At 45.7% G+C, this 11,915-nt stretch overlaps 1 protein-coding gene across 2 annotated transcripts in view; it reads left to right on the top strand.

Moving 5' to 3' along the window:
• The first annotated feature begins 2,139 nt into the window (after positions 1-2,139).
• The window catches only part of LOC311233229 (ubiquitin-protein ligase E3A), a 46,835-nt gene continuing 37,059 nt past the window's right edge, over positions 2,140-11,915 (top strand). The window contains exons 1-4 of one of the 2 annotated variants that reach the window (XM_084320161.1): positions 2,140-2,323; positions 3,042-3,086; positions 4,782-5,086; positions 6,332-7,587. In XM_084320161.1, coding sequence (XP_084176287.1) covers positions 2,238-2,323; positions 3,042-3,086; positions 4,782-5,086; positions 6,332-7,587 — 1,692 coding nt within the window. In that variant the 5' untranslated portion in view covers positions 2,140-2,237. Of the gene's footprint in view, positions 2,324-2,365; positions 2,454-3,041; positions 3,087-4,781; positions 5,087-6,331; positions 7,588-11,915 lie in introns of those variants that run through there. The other variant, XM_084320162.1, reaches the window with a different exon arrangement.

Genomic DNA, 11,915 nt, shown 5'->3' with positions numbered 1-11,915 from the left:
GTGTTGATGTTACCAACCTGCCGACGACCTCGGAGCCCAGCCCATGGATCTATTAGCCTGTGTGGCTTCCCAGTCTAACTTGAAAACACACACCACTAATACTGTGCTCATCTAACATTGTTAGTATTCCCTCCTCTCACGGGTTTACCTACCTGTTTACTATGGTGGACAGGACCACCCAATGGCCGGAAGCTGTTCCCCTCGCCTCGACATCTTCTTCCGACGTGGCCCGCGCCTTTATCAGCACGTGGGTCGCACGTTTCGGGACCTCGTCCAACCTCTCCTCCGACCGGGGCTCACAAATTACCTCGGAGCTCTGGAAACGCGGTCGCCAGTGGCCTGGGGGTTAAGCTGCACCGTACCACCCTCAGGCCAACGGGCTATGCGAACGCTTCCACCGGTCCATGAAGACAGCGCTGCGTGCAGGCCTGACGGACAGCAACTGGGTGGACAAACTGCCGTGGGTCATGCTCGGACTTAGGAGTGCCCCCAAGGAAGACCTGCAGTCCTCGTCCGTGGAACTGTTATATGGCCAGACATTGCGCGTCCCGGGAGATTTTTTTCCCCGGACGCGACGACCCCCTGGTCCGCGGCCAGCCAGGGCTCCTCCCTGCGGGAAGCCGCTCAGACCTTCGCCCCGATCCCCACGTCGCAGCATGGTACCCCTGTTTCCCGGGTGCCGTGCGGCCTGCACACGGCGGAGTACGTTTTTGTTCGCCACGACGCACATGGCCCGTTTAAGGTCCTGCAGCACGGTGATAAGGACTTTATGGTCGACATGGGCGGTAGGAAGGAAGGAGACCATGTCAGTAGAAAGGATCAAGCCCGCCCACATGGACGTTTCCCAACCCTTAGAGTTGGCCCTACCCCCCCGCAAAGGCTGTCCGCCGTTACGCCGTGATCCGCCTCCCACGGAGTCACCGGCGACCTCACCGATGTCAGTGCCCCCGGGTGTCATGGAGGGCGAGAGCACTTACGCCGCTCCTCCCTCCCCGCCCCCAGTTTTTCCGCGCACGCCGAGGCCGGACAGTTGTTCCCCCCCCGCCGGGGGGATTTTAACTATGGGTGAAATCTGGGGGGGCTTGTGTAGTGATTGTAATGGTACATAATTCACCAACGGAACTATTGTTAGGAACATTAGTTCTGCCCGAACATTCTGGAACGTTTGTGATGATGTCATAGCCGAACATTCTAGAACATCGAACATTCTTTCTAGCTTTCCAGTAACGTACTGTATCGTGTAGTTGTGCTGATGAATATTAAAGGGGTTACATTCAGCTTTGTAACACCGCCTCCGACTCCCGTCTCTCAGCACCACAGTCAATACATTGTTGATGTTTTAGCTTAGTGCTTGACTTGATGTCCAGAGCCTTGACACTGAAAAACCTCATATCATAGACACAGCTTGGACACTGGGGCCACAGACAGATCAGCTCTTAACAGGGGAGGGGACTGCGCTCTGCAGATAGATGGACGCCAGCAGTTGCAGCAGAGGCAAAAGTGAGGGAGAGTGGGAGACAGTAAGAGACAGTAAACCAGCCCAACACTAGAGTGAGGGAGAGTGGGAGACAGTAAACCAGCCCAACACTAGAGTGAGGGAGAGTGGGAGACAGTAAACCAGCCCAACACTAGAGTGAGGGAGAGTGGGAGACAGTAAACCAGCCCAACACTTGACTAGAGTGAGAGTGGGAGACAGTAAACCAGCCCAACACTAGAGTGAGGGAGAGTGGGAGACAGTAAACCAGCCCAACACTTGACTAGAGTGAGGGAGAGTGGGAGACAGTAAATCAGCCCAACAACACTAGTGAGGGAGAGAGTGGGAGACAGTAAACCAGCCCAACACTAGAGTGAGGGAGAGTAGGAGACAGTAAACCAGCCCAACACTAGAGTGAGGGAGAGAGTGGGAGACAGTAAACCAGCCCAACAAACACTAGAGAGTTTTTGAACAAAACACAGTTCAACGCAGTGCATTCTGGGATGTCGTCGGTTCGACCGCTGTGTCTGACGGCGAAGTCAAGATGGCTGTAAACATCAGAAAGAGGAAACAGCATGTAGCAGCAAATAGGCCTTAAATGAAGTTCCATTTAATTGAATTGACGCCCCCGAGCGCGTAGTTTGAAAAAAGAAACGTTTTTTTTGTGCAAGTTGTATTCGGCCTGTGTGGAGGAATTGCTACATTCATACTGTATATTACACAGACAGTATAACGAAACAACTGAGAGGGGATATAGTCTCGTATGAATACGGTGGACGAGGAGACGGAGGACTGTGAGTGTGTTGCGCCACCACAGGCCGAGAGCAGCCCTGCAGGAGGACACGACAGGTGGGCACGGCGGCAGGAAAGAGTCGCGGATGCTGCTGCTGGAGAGAAAGGCTGCTATATTCGCTAGCTGCTAATGTTAGCCTAGCGGGTGGCTATAACGCTCCAGTGTGTCGCTTCTCTCTGCGTTGTGGTAATTGTTAGTATATCTAGCGACGCGTCGTTGTGTTGTTGTATAGTCTTCGCTAAACTGGGTAAACGTCGCACCCTTTGAAACGTAGCTAGTGTTTTTACTCAATGTTAGCTTCGCTCGCTAACCCACTCAACGTCATTTGGGGCTTCTTCTGCTTAATGGTAGTTGGTTGAAGTTAGCTTAGCCAAGTTAACGTTAACCGCTTAGACTGTTTGGGAACCTAGGCGTTCTCCCTGGTTGTTATACTCTGGGGGTTTGTTGTTGTACGACAATAATTTAATAAGGTTTGGGTTATTATCAACACACGTTAGCATCACCGCTAGCAAGGTGCACTGTCATCATTGATCCTCCCTGTGTTTTGAACAGAGCTGCCCGGCTCTGCTTGAATGAAACGCCGGTAACTGTCATTATATTCGCAAGGCCTGCCAGGCTGCAGCAATCTCTGTTGTTGTTATTATTATAACGAATAACTATTCATTGACTATTATTAATCGGTGCCGAGATTATGCCTGGCATGTCAGTTCAAATGTCATGTCATCAATAGAGCAATCTTACTAATCATTCTTGTATTGTTATTTGTTCAATCAGAGAATACGAGGAGCCTGAAATAGAAAACCCAGAAGCAAGCCGAATGTAAGTCATGTTTCATATTATGTCTTTTCATACTCATGTACACACATAGGCATGTATGTATTGGCCATTTATGTTTAGAAGTAACTATCAACCTTTTATACTAACCTTACTGTCATGCACTAAATAAACTAACATACACTGTAGCACTCAACACTTCATTGTTAGTCAGCTGATAGAGTTGTGCCCTTCTTCCTGATGACTTGTCGTACAGAACTTGTAAGTTGCTATGGATAAAAGCGTCAGCTAAATGTAAATGTATACCAATAAGCTCACAAGCACCAGTGCCTTTCTCTCCGCTCTCATCTTTAATCTCCCACCCACATCTCCTTGCCATGACATTTCACACCCATTACACCTGTGGCTGTGACCTGAGGCGACCCACTTAAAACTTGGTATCTCCTCTACCATGTCACACACCGTGTCCAACTGGCCGGTTAAGGTGGGGTGAGATGTCCAACACGGTTACGGTTAGGGTGAAGGTAGGGGTGTGTTTGTACAAGAGATGCCAAGTTTTCAAAGAGACCTGTGACCTAAGCATGCAAAATATTGTTCAGTTTAATTTCTCTTACCAATGTGAGACATTTTGCTCACCTTTGACATCAGCGTTGCAAAGCTAGTACTCTTACAATGAATGTATACCAAAGTATTCATTTACATTTTAGTAATGTACTGTAGCTGACACTTTCATCCAAAGAGACTTACAAATTGTGAACAAGTCAACAGGAGGGGTACAACTCTGGCAGCTAAGGGTCAGTGGCGTTGTTCATCAAATAGTGTCAAACTTGAGTGTTACACTCTGAATGCATAGTAGTAGAGACATACCAGCATGATAGATGGTAGTATAAGTATAGTAGCATAGTAGTAACGTACATAATAGTGAAAAGACATAAACTTGTACTTCCTAAATACAGGACTACATTTTATGTTTTATTGCCCATTATATTATGAGTTGCATCAAAAGTTATTTGACAGGTGTAAAAACCTTGAGTTAGTGTGGTTGAGTGATGCAGAAAGACTAAAATGGATTTTTGATCACAGCCACAGGGTATTTGCACTTGCAGAATATTTAGAGAAAGCTTGGGATAAACGTACGAAACGAAAACGGATATGTGATGTGTTTATTTTGGCCTCTGATGGTGTGCATGGTGTAGCTTACAAACCTTGGGAAGTGATTGTTAAATTCAATTATTGTTTTTGGTGTTTTATAATCCTGTAAGGGATGGGTCGTCGGACATGCCACGGAAATAAAATGTCATTCATTCATTAATTCATACATTAACACACCCCTACTTTATATACTTGCCCACTGTATTGTTCATTCTAATGAGTGTATATATTTTGACCACATCTGCCCAGTTGTACAGCCCTGGCCTATTCCTATTCTTATTTAATCTTTTACTTATAATTGTACTATATTCTATTGTGCTATATTTAATTTAGTTTATATCCCATATATATTTTATTCAACCTCTTATTTACAGTTGTACAGCCCTGGCCTATATTTTATTTGATAATTATATTGTTCTATTGTGCTTAACTTAGTTTATATTTAATTAAATTTTACTCCACCTCTTTGTTGTATTATCTGTCTGTTAATGTCTGTCCGCTAATGTTGCACCGATAACGACCAAAGCTAATTCCTCGTATGTGAAAACTACTTGGCAATAAAGACCATTTTGATTCTGATTCATACAGGAAGCGAGCAGCCGCCAAGCATCTGATAGAGCGCTACTACCACCAGTTAACGGAGGGCTGTGGGAATGACTCGTGCTCCAACTCGTGGTGTGCCTCGTCGACGGGCTTCCACCGTATGGACAACAACGCCGCCGCGGTCAAGGCCCTGGAGCTGTACAAGATCAACGCCAAGCTGTGCGACCCCCACCCGTCGAAGAAGGGCGCCACCTCGTCCTACCTGGAGAGCGGCGCCCGCAACAACTCGGCGTGCAGCAACAAGAAAATGAACCACAAGGCAGTGCATTCTGTGAGGGAAGATTTCAAAGGTGAGCGAACCACCAGACTACGTCGCAAAGATTCATCAGTGATTAGGGATGTCTCGATATAAGTATCGGGTCCGGTACTGTACACGTGTGCTTGTAAAACTACTCTGATACTGTTGCTCAGTGTGCCATGTTTGGTCAGGAAAACACAAAGTTGAATGTACATTTATATGTATTATATTTATATTATTTGAACTAAAAATGTCAGCAACAGCGTTGTGTTGTAGGCTATATTGTTAACTAACTAAACTAAAATGTTGACACTTGGCGTGATTCAGTAGAGAATGTTGACACTTGATATACAGGTAAGAAGCAGACTGTTCTTTCATCCCAACACTCTCCAATTTAAGGTCCCACGTGAACTTAGACCTATATAATTGTATTAATTCTAAGAAAACTACCCAAATCCTTCAATGTTTTTAAAAGTCATTGTTAGAACTGTAATGGTATTATTACTTATATTGGTACTCTGCATCGGTATCAGGACATCCCTATTGGCAATAATTGTTGACTGACTGTATTTTGTATTTTATTTATTTCTTAATTTTCTTTCTCGAGGGGAAAGTCCACTGTGAGTATTTATCTTACTTCCATGGTCTCGGACAGTCCAGGCATGATTCGTGAACAAGCACAAGCCTTGAGAGAGCCAACATTCATATTTGTTATGTCATCAAGTGGTAGATAAAAAGTCTGCTCAAACAACCAGGAGTAGAGATGCTACCTAAATGCGTAGAATCCTCTGTCTGATGATGGTCAGAGTGACCAAAAGTCCAAATTTTAACCAGAACAAAATATAACTTTTTTTAACAGTCAAGAGTTGCTAGGGCTTCTCCATTGACAATGAATCGGAAATTCGATTTTGTGAACACCTGGAGATCATGACAGTGGTGGTATTGTGGTTTAGCTAAATGGCCAAATGTAAATATAGGTTGATTCAGAACTGCTAGTATGACTAGTGACTAGTGTAAACTGCTCATTCAAGCAAACATTGAGGTCTAAAGTCATCGGACATTCATTGCCAATAGAGCAGCTTACAGAAATGTTGCATCAGGGTAAATTCTTCCTTCAAAGTCATTCATATTTTTTCTTCAAACACATTATTAATATTATGTTTCCTTCAAAGACATTCATTGTTAGAAGAGTTTACCAACCATCATTGTTGACCAGGAATGTTTTTTTTCATTTATAGGGCAGCAGGTGTTTATTTCCTTATAGTTCTAACCAAATAACGTCCCGTTGTTTGCTCAGATGTGAATTACCTGACGGAGGAGAAGGTGTACGAGATTTTGGACATCTGCGGGGAGAAGGAGGACTACTCCCCTCTCATCCGAGTCATCGGCCGGGTGTTCTCCAGCGCAGAGGGCCTGGTGCAGAGCTTCCGGAGGTCCAAGCCACACACCAAGGAGGAGCTCAAGTCCCTCCAGGGGAAGGACGAGGACAAGGACGAGGACGAGAAGGAGGCAGCCGCCTGCTCCGTCGTAGCCATGGAGGAGGACTCCCCGGCCTCCTCCTCCTCCTCTTCCCGGCTAGGAGAGGGCTCTTCGGGGGAAAATGACGTCCAGAAGCTCGGACCCAATGAGGTGTCGGTGGACATCGACGTGGTGCGGCGGGTTTACGAACGCCTGCTTTCCAACGAGAAGATCGAGGCGGCCTTCCTCAACGCGCTGGTCTACCTGTCGCCCAACGTAGAGTGCGACCTGACGTATCACAACGTCTACTCGCGCGACCCCAACTACTTGAATCTGTTCGTCATAGTGATGGAGAACAGCAACCTCCACAGTCCCGAGTACCTGGAGATCGCCCTGCCCCAGTTCTGCAAGGCCATGAGCAAGCTCCCCCTGCCCGCCCTGGCCAAGCTGGTCCGCCTGTGGTCGCGCTACGGCGCCGAGCAGATCCGCCGCATGATGGAGACCTTCCAGCAGCTCATCACCTACAAGGTCATCAGCAACGAGTTCAACAGCCGCAACCTGGTCAACGACGACGACGCCGTGGTGGCGTCCACCAAGTGCTTGAAGATCGTCTACTATGCCAACGTGCTGGGCGGAGAGCTGGACACGGAGCACAACGAGGACGAGGACGAGGAGCCCATCCCGGAGTCCAGCGAGCTCACCCTGCAGGAGCTGCTGGGCGAGGAGCGGCGCAACAAGAAGGGCCCGCGGGTCGACCCGCTGGAGACGGAGCTGGGCATCCGCACCAACGACTGCCGCCGGCCGCTCATCCCCTTCGAGGAGTTTGTCAACGAGCCCCTTAACGAGGTGCTGGAGATGGACAAGGACTACACCTTCTTCAAGGTGGAGACAGAGAACAAGTTCTCCTTCATGACGTGCCCCTTCATCCTCAACGCGGTCACCAAGAACCTGGGCCTGTACTATGACAACCGCATCCGCATGTACAGCGAGCGGCGCATCACCGTGCTCTATAGCCTGGTGCAGGGCCAGCAGCTCAACCCCTACCTGAGGCTCAAAGTGCGCCGAGACCACATCATCGACGATGCCCTGGTCCGGGTAAGTTTGTTCTAATGCCACCCGATGCCAATCTCCAGTTCCTTCTTTTATTCAGGATAGTTTAAAGCGACAATGTGTAATTCGTTTATTTCTAATGCATGTGCAGTAAGGATGGGCAGCAATTTTCAAATAGTCGTTAAATGATAAAGAATTTGTGTAAAATATATATTGTAGTATTTTTATATACACTTTTTTTTTATATAAACCTACACTGTGTAGTGCAGGGCTATTCAACTAAATTGTTCAGGGGGCCACATTGTCAGAAACCCAAGGGGCCAGGGGCCGGACTGCCACGGCGCCTCCCCGTGCTATGAATATATGTACACTTGACACAACACGCAACCACATTTTCACAACTTTTATTTAACTACATTGCAAAAGTAGTATACTTTTCAAAAAAAAGTGCTTCATTTATGTGCCACATCTGCAACATCTCCTGCAGAAAGTGCTTCATTTATGACTGTGCAACAACTGCAACATCTCCTCTTCAACATTTCAATATAAAAATAAAATAAAAAACAAAAAAGTGCATGATGTGCATCACTGCATCTGAACATTCTAACATCAACACTTGAACAAAAAAACACATTTATAGTGCAGCTGAGCTTATGAAAAAGTGCTTCATGTCTGTGCAACAACAGCAAATCACAGCATCTTATTAGCACTTATTGTCCACTCTTAACTCTCAAACATCAGGGGGGTGGGGGGCAGACAGGCCTAGCCTACATACACACAGGGGTGTAGCTCCAGATTCTGGGCCCCATGAAAGAATTTATTTGTAGGCCCCCAGTGAATGCGAGCGTGCGTAAGCGCGCGAGCGGAATTTTGTTTGGCCATTTTTTTATTGATGAAAACGCATAATATGGTTTTTACCTATACATTCGGATCAGCAGTTCAGCACCTGCACTGTTGGTGGGTGAGCCTAGTAAAGGATGTCGCATTGCGTTCATCTTCAATGAATGGACCAATGCAATAGTCTACCAAAGCCCCCCCTCTCTCTCTATATACACACACACGCACGCACGCACGCACGCACACACACACTTCAGAAACAAACATAGTATCAATGAGAGCATCAATAATACACGTGAGTGATGTCTAGTAAAAAAAAAAAAAATGTTGGGCCCCCCCCCCAGCCCTTGGAATCATCCTAAGCTACCCCCCCCCCCCCCCCCAGCTACGCCCCTGCATACACACATCTAATGAGAGCGATTGCACTTATTTGACTGGGCAATGGCAGAGAAAGAGGGTTCATAGGAAGTGAGGGCTACCCGCAAACAGTGATGCAAATGCTCATTTGTCAAGGGGCACGGTTGCTTGTTTTAATGGCATTCATGTGAGAGAAACTGGATTCACAGGTGTATGTTGAGCCAAACATTGTTGGCACAGATATTGCCAGCGTTTTTATTTTGGGGAATGTCTTGACATGAATACACTTTATCCAAAATGTTGTGGTGGATTCATTCTCAAGTGCCTGCTTCAGAGCAGATGATGCTTGCATGTCAATTATTTCAAGTTGCAGGAGACCTTCATCAATGTGAAGTGATGCAAGGAACTCTTGTCCTTTTGTGGAAATAGCAGCTACATTGGCAAATGGGTTGCTCACAAAATGCATCAATTCTCTGGACATGTCAAATTCATCAAATCGACTTGCAAAGTTTTCCCTCAATTTATCAATGAAATCTGTCATTAATTGAGTGACTGTTGGCTAAATTGTGCGTGTTAACGTTGACATGAAAATAAAAAAGTAAACATTTTTTTTTTTTTTTTTTTTTTTTTTTTTTTTTTTTAATTTTTTTTTTATTATCATGTAATCTTTGGCGGGCCGCCAGTTGAATAGCCCTGGTGTAGTGTATTGAGAAACGTTTTGGGAGTTCTAGCGTCAAGAATGTAAGTAGCCTACTTTTCAGTTTTTTGCACTTAGCACTTTATTGTAAATCGTCCCTCAGGGTAAAACTTTAGATATTGAATAATGTGCGGCTGATTGGTGCAGTGGGCAAGGCACTTGCCACTAACGCAGGAGACGCTGGGTTCGAGCCCAGCTCTCGGCGTTGCTACCGGCTGGCCGGTCGTTCATACTTACACAATTGGCAGTGTTAAAGGGTGGGAAAGCCGGTGGGTGGGGATTGGACGTTGTGGACAGCGACTCCTACAGCTCGGTTTGGTGACGCCGGTGCGACGGAAGCAGGAAGTAGCGGGGGCAGCGTGAGCCTCCCACGCGTTACTCCTCGCCACTGAGTTCGACTTCGAGCTGCTGCGGTGAAAAGATGCGACAGGCTGCCTCCTCGTGTACCGGAGGGGACACGTGATGCAAGGCTTCTGTCCTCACTACAACCGACCAGTGGGAGGCATAGTCTAGCAACGTTCAAGACAGGGGAGGGAAGAACTGGATAATACGAAATTGGGATGGGAGAAAAATAGAAAATGGGGAGAAAAAGTGGATAAAAAAAAAGATATTGAATAATGAATAGATACGGAAGCGTCATGCCCAGGTCCCGAATGGTATTACTATTTCCCGTTTCATGCCAAGGAAAATATATAGTTTCACGTTTATCACACCTTGTTCGGAGGCGCGTTGCTGTGTATGAATGTCCGTTCTATATGCCGTAAACTTTAATTAATTTGATTAATTTGCACTTGGAGTTTTTAATTTAAGTTTTTAAGAATTTAAGTTCTGCATGAAGAAAAAAAAGGTTCTGCACGTTTCATTCGTTCGGTACACAGCGTGTACTGAACCGAAGGTCCCGTACCGAGATGGTTCAGTACGAATACGTGTACTGTTGAAACCACTTGGCTTCGTCTAGTCCGTCCAAAATTGTCTGCGCTGGTGAATGCATGGAATACTGGTACCGCTGCTACCTTCTCGTCCCAGTGCACTCCAGATTGGCTCAATCTCCAAAGTACCTGATACTATGCATATCGCAGTGTGTTTGTAGATCTCATCCTGATCTTCTCTGTCCAGTATCACGTCTTCGTCTGTTTGGCTCTCCATCCAATTCCTCTGCGTTGTGTACTTTTAATGGTCCTGACGTCTCCGATACTGGTAGATAAGATCCTTATCTCCCCCGTTAGTGCAATCCATAAACCATAATAAATCTCCACCTCCGTAAGAATTCGACACTTCGACACCGTGAGATACCTTATGAGGAAAAGCGTGGTTTTATTGCTATAAACAGAAACCTCAGCTCAGATGTTAACAGATGTTATTGTCCTTGAAGAGTATTCTAATGATCTTTCGGTGTGTTCAGATTATCGTCCTTTTGCTGTTCAGTCCAATAGTGTTCAGGCCTAGTCGTTAGCCTGAACCCTCCTCGTGTTAGCCGAAGCTAATGATGTCGTGGCATTCTTCCTCCCCCCCCCCCCCCTCCGTGATAAGAGGAGAGAGAGTCTCTTCTGGTTTCTTCCCTCTTAGTGGGAGTCGAGCTGGTCAAACTAGAGGTAGCGGCCGAGAGGAGGACAAGGAAAAAGCTATACTGGAAAACTCCTCCCACCCACTCTATGAGGAGCTGGCCAGGATGAGGAGCACGTTCAGCCATATAACTATCCCCCCACGACACACCACAAACCGCCTCGGCCAGTCCTTCGTGCCAGTAGCCATCAGGCTCCACAACCGTGGGCACGGACTGCTTCCAATTGCTGGAGAGCTAACGGCTGGTGAACTAGGGCTGAGCCCAATGTTCGAATGTTCGAACCTTCGTTCGTTAGGCTGGCATTCGAATTCTAAATCAACATTCAACATTTTAATTTTTAATACATTTTTTTTTTTTTTTTTTTTTTTTTTTTTTTTTTTATAATTCTGTTTAAACCAATGGGGGTTTTCTTCACAGTTGCAGATAAAGTTTAGGCTACACTAATATTATAGTATTAAAAGAAACTGATGAGTTATATTCATTAAAGAGAGTTGATTTAGTTGGGCTGGGGCTTCTCCCTGGGCTGGGGCTGGAAAGTTGATTTAATAAAAAAAAAAAACTTAATTTAATCAGATTAATCACTATTCAAATTGAGGATTTAGTTTGAGGATAGTAAAAAAATATATAATAATAATTAAAAAAAAATTATAAAAAGAATTTGAAACTTTTATTTTATTTTATTTTTTTAATTAAAAACGAAGGTTCAAACAACCCTGACGATTCGAATCCCAAAAACAGGGTTCGGGGACAGCCTTATGGTGAACTTGAGAACTGACTATCTGACTCTTAATAATAAACACTGTAAAACTGGTGCAATGTGTTACTACGGTTTGGACCATGTTTGCTTGATAGACGAAGTATGTGATCGATACACTACATTCATCCGTCAGTCAATGAAGTGATTAGGTTGCTGTCCAT

Source organism: Notolepis coatsorum, assembly GCF_963971535.1.
Source record: "Notolepis coatsorum genome assembly, chromosome: 1".
NCBI classification, from domain to species: Eukaryota; Metazoa; Chordata; class Actinopteri; order Aulopiformes; family Paralepididae; genus Notolepis; species Notolepis coatsorum.
Note: the sequence above shows the minus strand (reverse complement) of the source record. Positions and strands in the feature narration are given on the sequence as shown.